The 22,459-nt window shown below is 41.2% G+C and overlaps 1 protein-coding gene across 1 annotated transcript in view; it reads right to left on the bottom strand.

The window, feature by feature from the left end:
• Positions 1-22,459, bottom strand: part of znf407 (zinc finger protein 407) — a 200,275-nt gene that overhangs the window by 45,749 nt on the left and 132,067 nt on the right. Inside the window, exons 8-9 of the mRNA XM_015041575.1 lie at positions 21,399-21,519; positions 15,730-15,908 (exon numbers count right to left, since the gene is read on the bottom strand). Of these exons, the coding sequence (XP_014897061.1) occupies positions 15,730-15,908; positions 21,399-21,519 (300 nt within the window). The remainder of the gene's footprint in view (positions 1-15,729; positions 15,909-21,398; positions 21,520-22,459) is intronic.

Raw genomic sequence — 22,459 nt, 5'->3', positions numbered from 1 at the left:
TCAGGGGAGATAGTAGCAACAGTAAATGATTACCTTTTTACAAACTAGGCCTTTGTAATAAAACGTGTGGGGGGGTTTGAGCAAAGGTTTGGGGGGAGGGCGTATTATCAATTCAGCCACACCGGTAAAGATAGCATTTCTGAAGCCACAGCAGGGCCGATCACTATCTCAAGAGGAGCCTGAATCTGTATTCCTCCCCACAAGCTCCGGGAGGGAGAGAAGGGTCTGGGACCCAGTCACGCACGTCGTCGTCCGCGCACGGACTGGGGGGAGTGTGGGGTGAGGTGAGGGGGAAAGGAAGTGTGCGTTTCGCTGAGAGAGACATCCGTTAAGGCCTCTTATGCCCGCAGGCCCCAGCCGTGACAGAACGGAGATCTATTTTCCTCGTACCGGGCGGGAACGCGGGAGTGTTTGCGTGCATGCCTGCACGCAAACGCACACGCTCTGACTCTCGCATACATGCAATCATACGCGCCCAAGTCCCCGGGGGGCGAGGGGAGACGAGGAATATAAGATCGGAGACGAAGTTGTGGGATGAAATGGTGCGTGTCCGTGCGCGTGCCAAGTCGAGATTTACTCCTCGACGGCTGATTTTTGGAGGAAGACGCTGACAGATGACACGGCGTACGCTTGCTCTCCCAAACAGCACACTTGTCTGATAGCAGTCAAACGGAGCAGAGACAACACGGGGGGAGACAACAAAACAGGCAAGACGGGCAAACAGACAGAGAGACGGATCGCTCGGCAGAGCTGAGCTGCCGGCCCCACGGTCACATCACTCACTCTCCGCTTGCGCACGCAAAACCCGGACAAGTTGAAATGGTAAAAAAAAAACAAAAAAAAAAAAAACATCACAGCATGAAAGAAAAGCACAAGACACGAGGCAGAAAGGGGGTGGAAGATGGAGGGGGTCAAAAATGAGCAGATAGTAGTAAAGAGATACCAGCGTAGCCTGAGGTGGTTATTGCACACTGCTGAAATGTGGGATGTTTATATGAAACGGGGTGACTGATGATGTTACATCCATGTGTCTGGGTGTGTGTGTGTGTGTGTGTGTGTGTGGAGCTTGACTGTAAAGAAAAAAAAAACAACAACAACAACAATGCACTCCTGCTAACATTTCTGGGTATTGAAAGTCACCAGAGTTTAAAGAGCAAAATAAACACCTTCCCTCTTATCTTCTAGTTAAAGTAGGATGATGTGCTGCTGCAGAGATCTAGAAAAGATATTGCATTTGACTTTCTGATACAACACCAGATCATAGCTACAGGATAACTGAATAGCAGCGAGAGAAGAAGAATTAGCAGGAAACTACAAAATAAAGTTGTTCTGGATCTCACATTTTTTTGTTACTGACAGGAAATTCTGCCCAAACCTCTTATATTAACAAGTTTAACGTGATTTTAAGTTCATTTTAGTGTAGTGCTGATTTAGAGATAAGACTGTAGAAATATATGGATGGGATAAAGTTCAGCGTGGGCTGTAAATAAAACCCGATAAACTCTTCCCCTGGCAAAAATGTTTAAATAAAACCAAACTAAACAAACTGTAGAATAAATTCATTGATTCAGTTCTCTAAACGTGAGTTTTGGAAATGTTTTAACCTGCATGTGGATACTGGCAAATTTAAGTAATTTGGTACTTGTTTTTTTCCTTTTTATTACAGCAGTTTCCTGATTTCTTACGATCGGCTCACATTTGCCTTAATTTACTTCCATGTTTTCTTGTCGTTCCCATTCCAAGGAGTGGCTATGAGAAAGAGGATTCTGTGTCATAAGTATTCAGCGTATTAGGATTCATGCATTGCTCTTTAAAAGTTTAAAAAGTGAAGCATGCGATAAAATGCTTGAATTGCTGTGGGAGCCACCAATTGTGACTCCGGTCATGGCAAAACAATTGCTTTTGAAATCTTGTTTTTGTACTTTACGTAAAGGCTTCATTTTTCTCAGTTTATTAGAGTGAGCTTTTTGAAGGCTCTGTACACACTTTTACTCTACCTGCAGCAAAGACATTCTGGCGAGCGCTACATTGGGAAAGAAAAGAAGGCAGCTCTTTAGGATTTTAGTTTGAATTTACGGGTTTCTTCTCTGCAAGTTCACAGATGGTAAAGCCCCATGAAGTCCTGCTCTTACGGTCGAAGCTCCTAGGAAAGATCTTTTGGGAAGTAAGGTTTCAATTTTTAAAACCTTATGCTGAATTTAAGCTCATTTTTAACCATGAAAAACACCAAAGTGTGTGTCAAGTACAGCAGATATTGTCATCTACAATTCATAAGCTGTACACACAGCAATAAAACACCAACTGTAAAGTGAGTGTGCAGATAAAGTACATACCTAAAAGTATAAGTCATCACTTTAGTTGTCTAGTATCACGGGAGAAACTTTAACTCCACCCTCTGGCTTTGATGAGTAAATGTGAAGCATTTATTTATATGTAGGAGCACATATCTGTTTATGTTAATATTTAATAAATTTTATCTCAGTAATTGTTATTGATTTTACTTAAATGCAGATGAATCAGTTTTATTTTTGAAACTGTGGCACTTTTAGACCCTTTTGGGATTCTTAAAACCTCTTTATTAACATGAACAGTTTGAAATAAATGTAAAAAGCACCTCAAGAAAGGTGAAAGTTTTTTATTTCAATTTTGCATTTTCCCCTTCAAACATCGAAATTGCATAAACTGGAAAAGTAATCTATAAAATATGAATGGAAAAAAATAGCATTAAAGCGTGAGTTATAACCTCCTTTGATAAAACAAAAGAAAAATTCTAATAAATGTTTAAAAAAAAAACAATAGAAAGGTGCGAAAACACAGGATATAGAGACGAAGCTTATATTAGATTTAAGCAGATCTGAGTCAAATAAAACGTACTGTCAAGTGTAAACAGGCTAAAAGGGCCTTGAGTAAATAATATCGCCTCAAGCTCAGAGCTCCAGTGCCATGCTGCGCAGCAGCCCTTCTGTCTTAGACCGCTGATTAAAAACAAGAGGGGTTAATACGAGCGAGGTCGGGACATTTCCGCTAGAAAGGAAAAACAAACTGAATAATTGAATATATATTTTCAGCTTGGCTGTTTTCATGTTTTTTTTAGTTGTCTCTGTGTTAAATTTCTGATTTTAGTGTTCAATTTTAACATAAAATGTCTTGTGATTATGTTTTTACAAAAACATTCACAGTTTAGCCTTTAAAAGCCGAAGATCAAATTCAGTTCAGTATCATAAGCACACAGCTTTCATTACACAGAACTACACAGGTTGGACGCTGCTCATAGAATAAAGAGTAAATAGTTTGGATTTGCTGTTCAGTCAAGAAAAAAAAAAAAACACACAATCAAAACCCCAGAAAATCTCATTACTTCTGTTTTTGTCACAAAGCGCAGCTCATTTGAACAAATTCATAAGACCCAGTTGAACTGAATCACCGAAAAGGCATTTCTTTATTACCATCCTCCTCATTCTGTTATTCTGCTTCCCTCTCTTACAGGTGTCAGAAGAGATTTCATGGCCTGTGCATATGTGTGCGTATGCCACACCCGTTTTGAGCACTAATTTACCCTTTTAGGTTTAATCTCCCTGTGAGTGGCTTTTCTCGCCTTTTTAATTAGGCTATGGGGAGTCGACACCAACACTAAACTCACAAAGAAACGGAGACGCGCTCGCAGCAGAACTCTTGCTACCTTAAACGCACACACACACACACACACACACACACACTGGGGGTACTGAGATGTCCCAGACATTGGTGAGACAGTCCTCATCAGGCCTCTGTGGGCCTCTTTCACACTCGGGCTCCTCTCGGCTGCACCAGTCACCAAGACAGGACAGGCAACCGGGAGAGCAAAGAAGAAGAAGAAACAGAGAAAAAAGAAGTTACAGATTTTTCTCACACTTGTGAGAGGACAGAAAGGCGTGCCCGTGGTGAAGGCGTTCATCTACAAACTTTTATGATTTCATGACAGTGTTTTTTTTTTTCTTTCTTTAACTTTAAGGTGTGGTAGTTCATTCCCAGTTAGTATTAGTCAAGCCACTGAGGAGCTTTAGGACTTTTATGGAGTGCCTTATTTTGTTACACAAACATGGAAACCGAAAATTTAATGATCTGAAATTACTGCAAATTTTTCAAACTCCAAAGTGTTTATAAAACTATCCCTGACAATTTGAGCCAATAACGATTTATTTTTAAGGGCATGAAAGGACAAAGTTCAGGATAGTTTTAGCACCTCATGTTAGCATGACTAGCTTCACTAACAGAGCAGATTCTGAGTTATTTCCTAGATAAAGTAGATTCTTACCTCATCTCTGAAGCACCCAACATGTCCAAATCAAACATAAACAAAAAAAACTAACTTGGTTGAGCCTTCTTATTATGTGCTGGAAGTTATGCTCTCTCTCACCACCTGGATCAATCATATTTAAGTAAACAGCACTTTTCTAAAAGCTTTCTACTTCAACTTCTTCCGACTTAATTTCAAGGAGACTAATAAAAGGTTAACACTGTCCACTTGACCACAACATCCACACAGAAAGGTGTTATAGTTCAGAGGTTCTCAAACTTTTCCATGCCAGAACCCTTCAAACAGCATTAGCTTCTGGGTACAGATGTTATAAAATGTGTAAAGAAAGATAAACTTTTAGAATGTTTTTGCTCACTTTTATTCTTCATTCAGTAATTATTTCATTCATTTAGCATAAATGGTTCCTCATACCTTTTGATTTTAGTTGGCAATGCTAAGCTAGCTTGAGGAGCAAAGCAGCTACATAGATCTGGCAGCCAATCAGAAAGATGAGCACGTTATTACTCTAACATACAGGTTATAATAATGATTGAAAATTTAACAAAAAAAGATTAATTTTTTCAGATTAAAATGACGTCTCTCCAGTTTTACAAGGCCTTGCCAGTGCCCCCGCTCACAAAGGTGCGTTCACTGTTCTTTCAAAAAATAAAATAAAATAAAAAAAATCGCTGCATTTTTTTTTTTTTTTTTGCTTTTGGGGTCGACATTGGGCCATTTGCACTCATTTATACACCGATACGGAGATTGTAGGCAGCTTTGGAGGTGAAGTGCCTTGCCCAGGAACACATCAACCTACAATTTTCCAATAGCAAGATGATTTCTGTGTCATTGAGAGGTAGAGCCCAGTCAAGCTGGAAATAGGTCAACAATAGTCACCAAATGATTTCTTGGAGCATATCTATCAACCTACACAACTACTGATTAGCTACATCATGCAGTTAAATTATTACCCAAGACAAATTTAAATCTATGACCGACATAAAACTTTGTGAAAAGTCTTAAAGACTCTCAGGACTTTCTAAAGATGAGACCTCGTTCTCTCTGGCTTACTTTTTCTACACAACTTTATTTTTTTTCCTTTGTAAGTGCATCTGGTAAAACGCTTCTTGCATCGGCGAGAACTTGACATTAAAACTCCTTTATTCCACATTTTCTTTTCCTTCTCCAAACAAACCGCAGATTCTCCCCAAACAAACCTAAGCACTACAAGAGGCTATACGAAAACAGCGGCAGTGATAGTGGCTTGTTATGGTGGAAATAAGAGGGCACTTAATTGGGGTCTGATAGCCTAATGGGCAACCCGTCTGATTACCAACTCTGCACATTGGCTTAAATTAGCCCGCTGATGAGAAGCCAGGGGATTCAATTATGCTGGGGAAGAAATAAGGGGCCCTAATAGGCCACTGTATCAGGAAACATGGGACTGGGCAGGACTAAAGTGTCGGTAATTGGTTGTTTAGTTGGGGAAAGTTGAGCCTGTAGCTAATTAGGGACGCTGACACATTTGGAGAGCCACCAAACAGGCGACACATGGAAGGGTAGAGAGGAAGGGGGACCGCAAGGGTCCCTGGCACGGCGGGGAGGGGGGGCAAAGGTCACGGTGGAGTTCTCAGAAGTGCACTTCAGCCAATGAGAGTGGCGATCAGGGACAACATGTTGGTACTACGGAGTACTGTTGGCTCAGTAAAAGGTCAGGACGGGGCAGAGTGGGCTGCACTAATCGCTCAATAACAGTTTTATATTTTCTGCTTCCCCCCACTTTTTTTTTTTTTTTTTAAAGTCTCTTAACTTTATCAACTAAATTTTTTCAAATCAATACCAACTTGCACGTTAGCTGTTTGCTGCAACTGGATGGGTAGAAGAGAGGGAGAAGGATTGAAACGTGGATGAGACTTCAAAGCAGCCGGCAGCTACGCCGACCTCCACAGAACAAGACGCTCTGCCATTTTCATTTCTTCCAAAAAAAAAAATAAATAAATAAATAAACAGGAAAAAGGAACTCAGATAAGCACTGGTAGGTCCCTGGGGACTCTAAAAACCAGTAGTTTATATAAGTGATTATCCAATTCATGAGGGAGCCGGCGTAGTGCATCAAAACAAAACTGGTACCACAGCTTTCAAGGAAAGGAAAGTATAAAAAGTTTCTCATTAACTACTGCTCCCAGTTCAGGGAATAAGGAAATATCGTATTAAAGCTTTATTCTGTTTTTCATTTTCCTTAGCAAAAACAGTAGAGCCGCGGCTATCGCGTTAAGTTACCTCGCCCAGTTTCCTACCCTCCAAATGTCATAATCGGGAATGTAGCGCCTGTTAAAAACAGATTCCTACAGTTTTCATTTCTCGTCCCGTTCGGCTGTGTCCTACATAAGCCATCTGCAACGCTTCAGAACACTGCAACATAAGCACAAAGCTAACCTAAGTGTGTCACCAGCAACACCGGGGAGCATATATCATGTGTCATCAATCTGCCTCGGATGTTCCGAATGTGACAGAACGTGTCCAGAGGCGCCGGGTTTGACCCAGTCCGACAGTGACAACCGCTCCTCCGGTCATCATTTATCCCGCAGAACTAATTTTGCTCGTGATAGCCAAAAGGTGACAAATATATATATATATATATATTTAAGAAATACGTAATGTAGACGTCGGTTCCGCAACACCTGAACTGTCTGACTGAACGCCACATGTCAGTCAGGACTCCTGATGGCGGCTAAGCAGCCGAGCAGAGGCTGTCAGATTGACGCCGACAGGAGGAGGAAGAAGAAGAAGAAGAAGAAGAAGGAGAAAACAAGGTAGGGAGGGAAAACGGATGAAACAAAAGAGCGTTTGTTGTGGCTGATGTGTGATGAATGCAGCCAGTTGGGAGAGCTTTCACGCTCATTGGAGCAGGTCATTACGCAGGAATTGCTGCTTGCTCGTCCCAGACCGGGCCCGGATTGGTTTTTTGAGAGGCGTGCAACTGATGCACTGTTTTTTTTTTTCTTTTTTCTTTTTCCCCCTCCATAAAATGCTTAGCTAACCCCAAAAGGACTCACACATCCTTTGGCGTTTGTCTCCTTGGGGACCAGAGACAGAGCAGCTGCTTCTCTGCTCTCATAACTCAAACAAGACAACACAGGAGGGGTGGTGGATGTGGGAGAAGCAGGTATTGAATATTGATTAACAATCAAAAAGAGGGGCTTTTTGTTTTTTTAAAAAGGTTGGGATGAGCGGGTCAAAGTGAGTGGATCAGAAGAAGCTGAAAGGTTTTTCTTTTACAGCTTCATTCTCCCTGCAGAGCGATTAAAGCTTCTGTGTCTGTGGACGCTGAGGTCACTAACTGATGGCGGGAGAAATATTTTATAGTTGGTTCAAAACAGTCAAAGTGAGTCATTTTCAGATTGTGATAACTTGAAGTGAAGCAAACAGATGGCAAAAAAAAGAAAAAAAAAGAAAAAAAATGTGTGTGTGCATATATATATATATATATATATATATATATATATATATATATATATATATATATAAAATGTGTGCTTTGTATTCTTTTTTATTCTTAGTAATTTGTGTGAATGCAAAAAGATTACGTGAATTTATGGCACATATTTCTGCAGATGGATGGATGAATGCACTAGAAAGAATGGGGAAAAAGTATGGATGGATAAAGATGAATGGATGGATGAAAAAGGAAAGATTGGTAAAAAAAAACAATGGATGGAAAATGATAGAATGATGACAAAAGGATGGATGCAAAACGAATGAATGGGTGGATGGATGGCTCCAAAAAAGATGGCAGCATGGATGAAAAAAGGATGGACTGGTAAAAGGATAGATAGATGACAAAAGGATGGACGGATGAAACAAGGATAAACAGACAGATGGATGGATGGAAACATCACAACAACACGATATGGAATTTTGAGACTCTTTGCTTTTCCTCCGTCTTCACCCAGAGCTCAAAACTCTCCAAACACAAACATTTCTAAACTTTACAGGATGAGAAAAGGTTTGAATCCCAGTGTTAACTTCACCTCAGTATCACCAAGTTTCTGCCGCTGTTGCCGTGGCGTCAGCACAATTTCCCAACCCCGCTCCTCAGATTTTACATAATTCCAAACAGAACACCGTTTTTCATTAACGTCCATCAAGCTGACGCAAACATAAGGAAGGTGACACGGAGACACGGGTTTATCACCGAAGCTGACGACTTGAAGTCCTATCACTGTTTTTTTTTTTCCCCCAAAACCTGTGTGTGTGTTTTTGTCCCTGCCAGTACAGAAACTTGTCACGTATAACACGTTGTTATTAGAAACAGATGTTGATTTTATCGCCGGTGTCTGCGGCTTCTTTCACGTCAACACGGTGTCGTATGCTCGGGGATACCGGGGGCATATTTGCATGACACACACACCTGTCCTCCAACAATCCAACGCGCCGCTGCAACACAATATGCAAGTAAAACTCATGAGAGTAATGTTTCATTACATGATGAACAGAAGGTGAAAGCGAGGACGGGTAGCTGCGCGCCCACAGAGATGCATTACTTAAGTAAAAGCCATCGAAACCCATATTTGTTTACAGATTTGCTTAATAAGGAATATAAAAAAAATAAAAAAAATTGAGCAAACAAATGAATTAGCCCGTGGTTATAACTGTGTATTAAGATCATCACTTACAAGGCCAGCGCCTCCTCTGGCCCTCTGCCGTGGCAATCCATCATGGGTTATTATGGAAAACATAATCTGCATAAAGCAGCAACAATGCCTCCAAGAAGTTTACTTATTTATTTGTTTCACCTTTTTTTTTTTTTTTTTTTTGTCAGGCGCCGAGCATCGCGTCCTCAGACGCTCTCAGCTAATTACAAAGCATTTGATCTCTGAGCCCCGGAGGTGGGCGGTTATAACCTTAGCTGAAAAGGTGGAAAAGTTTTTAAAAAAGAAAAAAAAAAAAAAAAAAAAAGGGGGCAGCGGAGATGTTTCTGACAAAGGTGACGGCGGCGTTTCGCCTGCGTTTCGGTGCGGGTTGCGAGCGGCGCGTCAGACCGATTTATCACAAACAAACCGGCTGACCTCTCTGGGGGGAGGGAGAAGGAACGAGCGGCACAGCTGCACCGCGACAACCGCAAACAGTCCATGTTGAGGCGGAGTTTAGCGAGGTTAGTCAGTGTCTTGCTAAGGGATTCAAACCATTTTCTTAGTTTTTTTCTCAATGGTACAACTGAAAACTTCACTGTGTTTCACAGGACAGACTGATGTGAGAAACAGCAGGAAAAATCTGGAAATGTGGCAAACCTTTAAATTTGGCTTCTCTCAGCAAATACCTTTTATAACCACGTTCACTACAATTAAAGCTTAAAGCAAATAGTTTTTGAAACTTTCTACCAGCTAAGCACATCTTGGCCAAACTACTGTAGCATCTTAATATACTTTGATCCATTCCATCTAACTTTAAGTGTTGAGTTATTATCCCAGTCTCAAGTCCAACAGGTTTTCCTCCAGGATTTCACTTTGTTTATCTCCATCCGTCTTCCCAGCATTTTTATTAGCTTGCAGAAGGAAAGATGTCGCAGTTTGACAGCAGCACCTTCTTCCACATGTTTATTTTGTTTGTTGTTCATGGCTTGTGATAAACAGGAAGTGGGACGTACTATGGTTTTCCTCTACAAAGAAAATTTGCGAATCAACACATTCAGTCACATGAGCTTTGGATCTCTACAACTCCTCCAGATTCACTTAGGGTTTTTGTTGGCTTTCACCAACACAAATGTAAGATTTTTAAGGCTGTTTTAAGACTGTTATGAAGTTAACAAGACCTGCATCATGACAGAAATGTACAATAGAAAATGGCACATTTTAAATAGTAGAACTTTCAAGCTTCTTAGGACAAAATAAATGCAGCGACGTACAGGGTTGTCAGAAGTGAGCCAGTGGCGACGATGAATGTTGTCCAGCAACTATGATGCAGGAGATAAATGTACACTTTACATGTGACCAAAGTAAAGAAGCTAACTAGCTATGGTATATTAGAAGCTAGTTATAGTTAGTCGCAACTGCCTTGATTGTGTTTGTGGGTGACTTAGAAAAAACTACACAAATAGTCCTGCTATGATAAAATTTAAGACCTGTGTTTGACATATTTAAGGCAAATATAGATTTTCTAATGAGTTTAAGACATTTTAAGGCCTTAAGGCCTTTTAAGGCTGCGCAGACACCATGTCATCAATGTTTGCCAACAACCTCTGAAGCCTGAGTAGAACAGCTGCATTAACACCAAGTTAAATTAAACTCCGTTTTCTAAAATGTGAGCCTTGTCAAAGCAGTGGATGTCATTTAGGAGTATTAGAGTAAGTGGGATTGAATTTGCACACCACACTTACAAAGCTTTTTAATATCATGCATCATAATTCTACACTGCTATGTGTTGGGGTCTGCACCCATGCGGCTCTTTGGCTCCTCCACTATGATGCTTACAAAACCACAACCTTTTGACTATGGAGCAGGAGAAAATGCACGTTTTAGAAGTTTCACTCATAAGTTATTATGCAAAATATGCTTTTAATATCTACAACAGGCTTTTAAAAGTAACTAGCTACCATATTTCTTCTTCTGTATTTGTAGAAAAGGCTCATCTCATTCCACAAAGTTGCTTTTTTCTATAGTAATAGAGGATTCATTTTGATGTAAAATTTGAAAATAGAAATAAATGTTAGTTTAATTTTGCTGTTAGTTTAATTTAATGTTTTATTATGGCTTCCATAATAAAACATTTTACAAGGTACATATTTAGCAAATCGTGTTTTGCGGCTCCAGGCGGGTTTTGTCAGTAGCAAACTTAAAGTGACTCATTCAATGGAAAATAGTTGCTGACCCCTGGTCTAAAGCCTCAAAGCCCAATACAAAATCTGTATTATTTGAAGTTTCAACCTGATAAACTATGTAAATAAAAGGGGTGTAAATTATTTTTAAAGACACTGTAGGTGTAGCAGTAGCTCTGCCGAGTTGCTGCCGTCGCCTCGTGATTCTGGCGCGGCATCTCTCCTCACATGAAAGACAATCGTCATTACCGCTCTATCAAAATGACTCTTGTCAGCAACATTTTCCCCTCACGTATCTAACCTCCTTTTGTTTCTCCCTCTTCCTTCCCTCTGATGCCCTAATCACCATTCCCCTCCATCAGTTGCTGGATCTAATTCCCCTCTCTTCCTTCGTTTGCAAAGGACCTCTGCTTTCATCCTTGAGAGAGGCTTTAATTCGAAGTGCGACGCTGAATAAAGAAGGAAAGAGAGAGAGAGGGGAGACGAGAAGGAGCGATATGGAAAGGCGAAGCGCGAGCCGAGACGTTCGGGTGTCAATCAATCCGGCGCGAGGGGCTACAAGGGCCCGTGACTGGGGCTGCGTTTGATCTGTGTCTTTCAAAGGGGGAACAGCAGGAAGGGCCATCACAGCCGATTTGCCTCTCGCTGCTGGCCCCGGTGCCACTCTGACAGAGAGCAATCACAAGCAGGTTAATTCAACATCTACCTTCTTAATCTTTTTTCCCCCTGTCTCTTTCTTTTGGACTCGTTCTGTCTACTTAGATGAAAACTCCTCTTCCCGCTGCCACCTCCACCTCCCCTTTCTGCTCCTTTTCAAAGAGGAGCGCTTCGCAAGTGGATATTCAATCTTTCAGATCACCTGTTTCTTCTTTTTGCGTTTGGGTTTTAACGACGGAATTTGTCCTTATTTACATGCTGATACTCCTGGAGGATAAAATATTAAAGGCAATTATTTCTCAGAGAAAAAGTTTACTTCTTTGGGTTGAAAAGGGCCGGCTGCTGCATTTTAGGTTATTTCAGCTGCTGTCATTCTTTGCTTCCTGAGCTGTGAGCTGAATATCTATTAGAGGCAAGATGACATCTTGAAAATACGCTGCTTAATTTGACTGAAGGAGGAGGATGTGCTTCCTTTGGATGGTGTGTTTTGCAGATGAGATCTGACCTTCACACGTAACAGTAAAAAAAAAAAAAAAAAAATCTGTGATAACGTATGTAACCCAATGCAGTACTGGACTGGAGAGAAAAAAAGTAGAGAACAATCATTATAAGTAATAATTCAAATCAACAGTGACAATTGTTGGTACAAGTCCTTTAAAATAATTAGCAATTTATTTATACTATTTACTTATACTAACAAAATTATAATAGTTTCCATGATTCTATGTTCCCCTAAGATATAGATATAATATCCACGGGTCTCTACATTAGCATAGACAAACCTGGGTTCATCTTGCCAGATACTGAGCAGAGGTACGAAAATAAAATGTCCCAATCTTCTTTTTACACAACTATAGGGGAGAATGCAGTCTAGGGATTTTTGATAACGTGGTTAGCAGTCTCTCCTGGCCTTGCTAAACTCTACTGGAGCTTTAATGTTCCAATACTCCCTGCCTAGACACTCCAACCTCATTAGTTCAGACGCTGCGTACGTATACACGGCTGTAGAAACTGACCGTTGCACAGAAATCTGCTTTGAGTCTACATTGGTACGTAGGAGTCTCAGTAGAGCGAAGTACGCCTGGGTGTGCGGGATGCTTAAGCGAGGATTAAATGCTCTGAAGGATCTATTGAGATTGTGGAAGGATGGATTCTCAAAGATCAGCCTCTCTCTATGATCCAACCTTGTTGAAGCAGTAGAAGAGAAAACTGAGGGGCAACACGCATGAATCACATCACGCTTAAAAATTGTCGCAAATACTTTACACCAAACAAACCCCATGGGCTAGGTATGGTCCTGTTCCAACCTGCTCTCTTCAAGTTCTGGTAAATCTATCCAATAGATAGATTGGATATCCAGTATCATGTGTATCAGCACACATCAACCCAATGCAAATAATGTGTTGATGAGATGCACTTGGGAGCTCCCAATCAGCACTTTCCTTAAGTCCTTTGCTTTCAGCAAGTGGGTTATAGAAAGTATTTACAGTAGGAGGTACAAATAATCGTCTGACCAGGAATTCTGTGAAAACAGTTTTTCTTTTAACATGTTAATGCCGGCCTGGGGTCTTTCTGCATGGAGTTTGCATGTTCTTCTTGTGCATGCATGGATGTTGGGTACGCCAGATTCCTTCCGAAGTCCCAAACCATGTTAGGTTAATTGGTTGCTCCAAATTGTTCTGACGTACATGTATGTGTCAAAGATCGTTTGTCCTGTCCGTCTCTGTGTTGCCCTGTGTTTGAGTGGCAATCTGTCCAGACTATGCCCAACCTCTTGACCAGTGACCAATGGAGTCAGACACCAACTCCAGCGGATATAGACAATGGACAGATTGATGGATTTACCACAATAAAGGTTATAATTTTCAACATTAGATTACCATACTAAAACAAAAGGTAAATGTAATTTTAGCCTCGCACATCTTCATCAAGGAAGCCAAAGAAGAGGTTTCCGTCTGTATATCTTGTTCTTTTTTTATAGTTCACAGGTTAAACTTGGGAGGCATAAAGTACAATAGATTCAGAATCTGCTTTAACCAAAGGTCAAGACAAACAAAAACATAGGAAGCTGGACAAAACAACGGTGAGAAATAAAATCTAAACCTAAACGTGTGCTTTGGTTAAAGGTGAAAGGATACAGAGAATATGGAAGTACTAAGGTAAAAAGGTTGAACGGGAAGGTTAGGAGGTGGAAGTAAAGAAGGTTAAGAAAGATCTCTAAATGTGACAAAAATATATGAAGCAAAAGAACGGGTCACTAATCTAGAACAACAAACTTCAGGGTCCGAACAAGGACGCAACCCTTATCAATTCAAGGAATATACGTATCAACAGAAAGCAGTAGTTTTCCCTGCCTGGCCTCTTTTCCACGATGCCCCCCTCTGGTTCCAATGCCTTTGTGTAAGGTCAGAGGGATAACAGGATAAAGGCTGTCCTCACTGCACCTCTGAAGGACAGCCACTCTGGCGATTGGATTTGGAGGTCCTCAAGGACAAAGAGGAACACTGGAACACAAAGGAACCCAATCGAGGAAGGACGAGATTTCATCTGTCTCTGCGGCCTGAGTGATTGGCAGGGATGGCCACACCAGCAATCTCTGAGCTCCGCTTCTTTGTGGCTGGGCGCACCTCCGTCAGAGCTTAATGACAAGACTTGGTCCACTGACAAAAATGCACTCTAAGAATGTCGACTAGCACACTTCAGAGGAGTAATGCAAGATCAAGGTTGAAAACCTCAAAAGAACAAAAGAAATAAGGCTTTGGAAGTAGAATAAATGTTCCCAACTAACATGAGATGTGGGGTAGAAGACATAAAAAGAAGAAAAAACAACAAAGTCAGTCAAATATTTGTATAGCACCATTATGAAGGAAGAGTGGGAGTAGCATTAAAATGGAGAAAAAAGAAGTTACTATTATTATATTATAACAAACTGTGACCTTCAACTTAAAATGTATCCTATGCATTTTTGGTAAGGGCTCATCTGCCGCCAACAGTGTGCCAAGTGACACTGTAACTGGATATTTCAGCTTCGCAAACTGTATTTTATCTTAAATATTTTACACCAGCTCTATGAAAACATCTGCAAATATTCTGGAGTCACGTTCTTCAGAAAAGTCTGCAAACTGAACCGTAGTTCTAGATTCCTGAGTAATTATAATGAACTGAAGATGAATGGATGGATGCTCTGAAACAATCTGATTCATAGAAGACATGTATTTAAAAAGCATAAGGGGGTGTAGGAATGATCCCTGTGGTATGCCACACACTTCAAAAAACCTTGAAGCAAAAATCTTCAGTGTCATTGAAGAGGTTACATTTGAGAGGCAACCCACCACTATAAATGATCCCCCAAATGAGTTATATGTAGATATTTTATCACTGCAGTCTGCTTCCACAACAAAGTTGGCAAAATGAGAAAATAACTTGATGATTATCAGTAACACCGTCATATTTCTTTAGATATTTCCAGATTTGTACGGTTATGCAGTGTATGCTTTGATTTTTTTTTTTTTTTTTTTAGAAAATTTTTGAAAACCCCAAAACCCCGATAGCATCAGTGTGACACAACCTTGGTTGATATCTAAGAATACAAAGGTCCCCTTGGAGATAGTAAAGAAATGTGCTCACAGGCGGAGCAGTCGCTCCTCTGACTACAGAACAGATCAGCTGTAAAATTGGTGAAATGTCCCTTTAGCCTTTGGCCAATCCAGACGAGTTGCTCAGTAACCAAGACAAAGTCATCGAAGTAGTGAGGAACTTAGAGAAAGAGTGACACTCATCTGACTTTTAGAAGAAATTAAAGAATCTGTTGCATTGATAGAAATCTGAATAATTCAGGTATGCTCTGTTAAGTCTGAGCTAAAGGCAAAGGCTTCATTGGACAGTTAGTAAAGATCACATGCCATCTTCTATCGTGTATTGTTCAATCTGTTTCCAGAACTTAGAAGAATCTGTGACCAGGTGGGTATTTGTGCAATCTTACCTGCATGAAGGTAGGCGAGGTCTGGGTTCTCGATGTCGAGGTGATTGTCCTTCAGGTGGTTACGGAACTCCATGGGGGAGTTGGTGGCGAAGGTACACTTGGGGCAGTTGTACATCTTCACTCCCTCGTGTTTCCCCGTATGGAGAATGTGCTTCCGGATGTTTTCGGCACAGTTGGATCTGGGGAGGCAAACCGAGAAAAACAAACAATGAAACTCTTATCTTCCAGAGTAAAGAAAAAAAAAAAAAACAGCGAGAGCTCAAAGGATGTTTCAAGAGGGAGAATACAAGTGAAATATTTGCTATCGAGTCCAACATTTTATTGTTATGTGGACGCATACGAGACAAGAACCCCAGACACAGATTGGACGAGGTCTCCGAGCATTAAATTTATCCAATTTTGACACAATAAAGCTATCTTGTGTTCCTTTTATCACACTTTTTTTCTTTCATCCGAGCAAGCTGGGAGCAGTCTGTTAGGACCGCTGGAGGATCCAGGCCCACTGAATGCATTAAACAGAGGTGTCTGAGGACATCCTTTATGCAGTTACGCATCTTCAGCAGCTGTAAGAAAGGTAAAGGATGATGTTGTTGTGGTGTATGTGTTGTGAGCGTGTGTGTAAGTGTGTGTTTGTGCTGGTCAAACAGTCCAGGCCAAGAAGTGAGCTACTGCAGGGGGATAGGATGTAACAATGTCAGCTCGGAGAGTCAGACGCAACCCGCTGCTGATTAATGATGCTGCCTGATCTGCTCCCAGACTGTATCTAAACCTGCCCCCATACACACATAAACAAACAGGCTCATGTTAAAGGTACAGTCAGACTGGCGCGTACATATTTAGACTGAATACCAGCAAAATAAAAAGTGTGAGCTAAAAAAAAATAAGAATAAAGACTCAAATGACAGCAGTGGTCTTCATATATAGACATGAATGAATGAACTCGCACGCAGACATGTGCTCACCCGCAATACATCATACAAGTACGCATGTGCGGGGTGGAATACTCCTTCACACACCGCCGTGCGTTGATGGATGGGGCACTCGTGCTCAGTTTGGACCTGACATTCTCGGACAGTATAATACGCAATTATTCTCCCTTATCACCTTGGCCGGGACAATAAAGCCCCACTGTGCCATAGCTCACGCCAGCCAATGAGGGAATTTGTTTTCACTTTTGCAGAGACGCCTCTCTCCATCACAGGTCTGTGGTCCGGCCTGACTTCACTGCAATCCAAATAAAAAAAATAAAAAATAAAAAAACGGAGCCAGCTCTCACTGGGTGGTGCACAAGTAGAGAATAGATGTTCTATTGTTGCCTCAACCAAAATAATACCTTTATGAGTCTTGAAAATTACCAACACACACCCATATATGTATTTATGATGATTTTAAAAATTAGAGTTAAAAATATGTTCCTCAGGTTCCCAGAAGAGCAATCACCCTGACATCGAGTACCCAGACCTTCCCTACCTGTATGCAGGTAGTGTTGCACAATGTTTACTAGGTCAATGATTCTGCAGAGTTAAAAACAAATAAACAGTTCAACAAATGTCTGTATGCAGTGCAAGTGCATTTTGGCCTCCTTTACTGGTTTTACTCAACAAATCTGGCATTTAGGGGTGAGTGGCAAAAAGAAGAAAGCCGTTATTGGAAGAAAGCTGTAAGATGACCTGATAGGAGTTTACCACGAGTCATGGGGCAAACGTGGAAGAAAGCGACGTGGTCAAGCACCTGCATGGTAACAACAGTATCATGCTCTGGGAATTATGAACATCATGAGTTGATGGGAACATGGATTGGGCAAAATGAAAGGGAAACCTGGAAGAAAACCTGTTAATGTCTGTATATTTTGATATTTTGGACTCATACGGACGGACAGATGGACAGAAGGACGGACAGATGGACGGATGGATGAATACCCCAAAATGTTTTCAGATGTATTTTCAGCAAAAGTTGGCCCACAGGCGGCTAAATACATATAAAAATGTAAAAACCATGTTATTTTCTTCCTCCTACTTCATATCTATATAATAATCAGAATTAACTGTAATAATGACTGATAGAAGTTTGTCATTATAAGGTGACAAATTGAAAAAAAAAAGCACTTTTGTGAAGGACTTATACACAGTGTGATTCATTTACTTTATAGACCTCAATATTAAATAATATTAGTTTATCCGAACAAATAACTATATTTTCTCTGTGATTACTGTTTTATCTGCTGTGACTAACAAAGCAAAGCTGCTTCACAGGCAACGTGCAGCCATCTGTTGAATCCCCTTCAGCCTGATGGAGGAAAAAAAACAACAAAAAAACACAAAAAAATGAATTTTAAACTGTCACATGCACTCAAATTAACACAAACGAAGCTGCTAAAAAGAAAGCATTTAATGCTGAAAAGCGAGCTGATCTGGTATTCTAGGACTGCGGCATAAATAGATAAAATTTGAAGCAGAGCTAAAAGGCTCTAAAGAGAGCGCGGGTGGATTCCTATGGGGGCCATGCCATCTCTCAGATATGGTAATGGCGTAATTGTCATATTAAAACAACACAATGTGCGTTTAGGAGTCAGCAGGTGTCACAGTTAGTGAAAGCCCACACTAACCCTCCTACTATACGCCGGATTAATTAGTCCAACGCCGTTTCGACAACCTCCCCCAACCTATGCGCCCGCCGCGGGAGTCAGCCATACTGATGGCCGACGCGCACGTCACCTCATCGCCGCCACTTTGCGGCTCCCTGCTTCATCTGAGCCACTTCCACATTCCTCCTCCCCAAGACTGTATGCTAATGGGAGAGGTGTAATTGAAGAGGCGCTTTGTTAGGAAAGATTTAAATGTGTTCCTTGTGTGCGTTTGGAGTTTTTTTTTTTTTTTTTTTGGAGGGGGTTGTAACATGAATCATTTGTGCAATATTGTGCTGAACGGTTAACGGCTCCCACTCCTCCGTTGATCGTTTCCATCAGTTTACGAGGTTGCGGGCCTCGACCGCCTCTGACGGCACGCGTTTCATCGTCAAACTCGCCATCAGCCGGATTAAAACAAAAACAGTTAAGCATCCAATAAGTAATAGTAGGCCCAGGCGCGCGAGAAGTCAGAGGCTACGGATTAATTAGACCATTTAAGATGCCACTATGACTTTAACGAGAGGCGGGGAGGGGGGAAAAAAACTTCTCATTGTGAACAATAGCAATCATTTCTTAAACAGTGGAAGTAAAGCAGTTTAGCAGCTTGCATAAATAGCTGCGGAAAAGTGAGACAGACATCATTAATTGACAGCCCCGGACTCCCAGCGCAATATCATTAGAATATTTTCACCACTATTTCCCAACTATAATTATCCCCCCTCCATTATCTGTGTCTGTCTGAATGGTGGATGATTGGCATTTGATAGATCATTTACTCCCCGCTCATTTACATGCGTTTCAGAAGCAGCTTTGATGGGGATAGCGTCGTATCAAGTGAGAACCGTGGACGACACCCGGAACATTTAACATGGAATACTATAGCTGTGCGAATCACGTCCCCGGAGCGGATTTTGCTCCCAGCGAGCAGCGGCTGTCAGTCACAGAAGGCTGAACTATTTCTCTACTTTTATTTCACAAGCCCGAAATTCACTCAGACGTCAAACTCATCCAGCGGCTCCGTATTACAACCAGGTGAGGGTGTAAAAGCAAGGCGCAGGTTCGGCCGTTCGCATTCACTTCCTGTCTTCGTATTCGCAAGCCAGCAGGGTGTTTCCACCGTCTATCTACCTCCTCCCCCTCTGGATCCCCGGAACCCTTGGGGCTACCAAAATGTTAATTTGGCTTCTAATTTAGTGTTTAATTTGCTGCTATCAGTAACGATCATTATGTATCAGCCAGGGAACAATAGGGCCAAGAACATTTGGCTCGTTCTGCGGGAAAGTATCTTTCTAAGAGTCGAGTTCAGCCTAGTGGTTTGAGACGATCCTCAAATTTCACACAAAGGAGTGTGTGGATCAGTGATCCTCATAAAGTAGCACAAGTTTTTTACAAATGATCTAGCTTAGAATTATTTTCAGTATGTTCAGCTTGAACAAATTTACAAAATACTGACCATCATTCAACGTAAAAAAAAAAAAAAATTATGAGTGATGGTCTACAGAGCAAATACTCAACTTTTTTTTTTTTTGGAAACTATTTCCAAAATAAATTTAAAACATAACTATTAACACAAGACAGTTTCTAGGAGTTTACATACACTACTGCTACAACAATAAAGTCTTGATAGGTTTTATTAAGAAAGAGCAGCAATTTCAAGATGCAGCTAATGATGCTATGCTAACACCACAATAGGTTATAATACATGAGGATCTGCTGCAAAGCTAACGGCCGAATGAAATCGACTGCACACAGCTGCCACATTCTCGTCCAGGTGGAGAGATTGCTGCAAAGTGAGTGAGACACTTCAACCGGCTGGGTTTGAAAAAAGACAATGAGATAACAGATTATCTTTTTTTTTGTATGTAACAAGAAATGTTCGTTTTTAAGCTCATAAACTGAATGCTACGCAACAATCTACAGCTTACTGTTCAGCATCATCCTGACTAATTTTGTTCCTTGTAAAAGGAACAAAAAATAGTTGTCCCAGCAAATATCTGTTAAAAATACTAGAGCTTATTATCGGTCATTAAAAACTCAAAATAAACTAATGAATATAAAGGAAGCAGAGAAATCTGGATGTAAAAAAACCCCTCCAACCATTCAAAACATTGGTTCAATAGATGTAAAAGGGACATTTAAGAGCTCTGACACTGGAGATACGTTAGTATCGACCAAGTTGAATATAAACTATACAAATTATTAGCTTGTAAAAATAATAATAAAAAAGGGTGACCCAGAGGTTTCTTTTTTTTAAAACGGAAAGCAATAATTTGGGAACAATTATAGCTTGTCAGCATTTCTTCCCCCCCTTCTATCTGTCTTTTGTATGTAGTCGCCTCGAAAACACAGATAAAGTCTGAGTCCGGTGCTTCATTTCAGCAAAGCAGGTGTAGCGAGCCGCTGAAATGATTTTGTCACAGAAGGTGGAAAAAAAACAAAAAACAAATGAGTACATCTAAAACCGATGATGGGTTTGAGATCATTCCCTTTCACACTTTCCTGCCACGATCCGGGCCGAGAGAAAGAGGGAACGAGTGAAGGGGAGAGAGGAGCAGACAGGTAGAGCGAGGGAGAGGGAGAGATGTGCAACGCCGGCCAAAACTTTTTCAATTTCACCGACAATTTCCTGTGTAATTACTGATGTGGTGTGATGGTGTTTTAATGACAGGGACCCGCCGGTGACAGTGACACGGTGTGTGAGGATGCGAGCGGGAACGTGGCTGTGTGTGTGCGTGTTGTGGAGATCTGGCTGGGCTTGTTGATGATGGCAGAGTGATGAGATGGAGCCATGCTGCGGAGATTAGACCTGTCGGCTCTCCACCGCTTTCAAGCACCGTACACACACACACCATAAAACTCCATAAACACACAAAGCTTTTACCGTTATCCCCAAACGCTCCCCCCTTAAAATACCCGACAACACCACCTGCTCTTCTCGCCGTCAAATACACACGCTTTTGCATTCTGGCGCCCCCTGTTATCAACCTCCTGATTGTCGATGCCACTGGCGCCAACAGCCAAGTGTGGGTCAATGAGCCGGTACCTGTAGTCGCACCAGGGGCAGCGGTACGGTTTCTCTCCGGTGTGAACACGTTTGTGGCGCGACAGGTGGGACTGCGTGGTGGAGGCGAAGTTGCAGAGCTTACACTTGAAGGGTCTCTCTCCTGTTGAGGTAGAAGAAGACAGGAGGCAGACATTAGATGATATGGGAAGACAAGCACAGACACACACACACACTCACACAAGTAAAACACTGCAGCTGACATAAATAACATAAATAACCGAAAAAAAAAACAACCTCTTCTTGGAATTACAAACTTTGATGCATTTTATTGGAATAGTTATGCAGAACACAAAGTAATTCAAATAGTTTCATTTTAAAGATGTTGCTTTCATTTATATTCAGCTCTCATCCGCTTTCAGAAGTCACCTAATTAGTAAAACACAGAACCTGAGTGGACCAACAGCATCATGAAGACCAAGAAACACAACGCACAGGTCAGGGATGAAGCAGTGGAGACGTTTGAAGAGTTAAGGTTATGAAGCAAGAGTTCGCCACAACTGGAAACCAACCGAAACATGGCCGCCCACCTACTGGGTGGACAAGAAGACATGATCTCACCCTCTATGTATTAACATGGTGGTGGCAGCATCATCCTTTTTTCTTCAGGGATGAAGATGTGAGTTAGATTCAGTGGGAACTGAACTAAATTCAGATGAATCGTGGAAAAAAGACTGTTAGAGGGAGAGAAAGAAAACCTTTTGCTTTTGACTGTGGAGAAAGTTAATTTTCCAGCATTGGAGCGAAGCTAAACTTGGATCCGGAGGTACAAATAAATGGCTTAGATTAAAAAGCCATTTATTTTACAGGGGTTTTCCAGAAAACGTCCGTTTGTCTTGCCCCCCTGTTTTTTTTTTCTTTTTCTTTTAACAGGAAGGTATTTTACTCAAAATCTTCAAGTAAGTCTGCTTCTTTTCTTTTTATTCTTAACATGACCTTCACTGCACACCGTTTGTTACTGCCTCTGTGACATTTCCACGTTGAGAGGAATGGCGATGGCCGCTTGCCTGTTCTGCAATGTTGCTGTGTAAAAGCTACGAATT

Source organism: Poecilia latipinna, unplaced genomic scaffold, assembly GCF_001443285.1.
Source record: "Poecilia latipinna isolate Pla-1442-1.1 unplaced genomic scaffold, P_latipinna-1.0 Scaffold558, whole genome shotgun sequence".
Taxonomy (NCBI): Eukaryota; Metazoa; Chordata; class Actinopteri; order Cyprinodontiformes; family Poeciliidae; genus Poecilia; species Poecilia latipinna.
The sequence above is the reverse complement of the archived record's forward strand: the minus strand, read 5'-3'. Positions and strand labels throughout refer to the sequence as shown.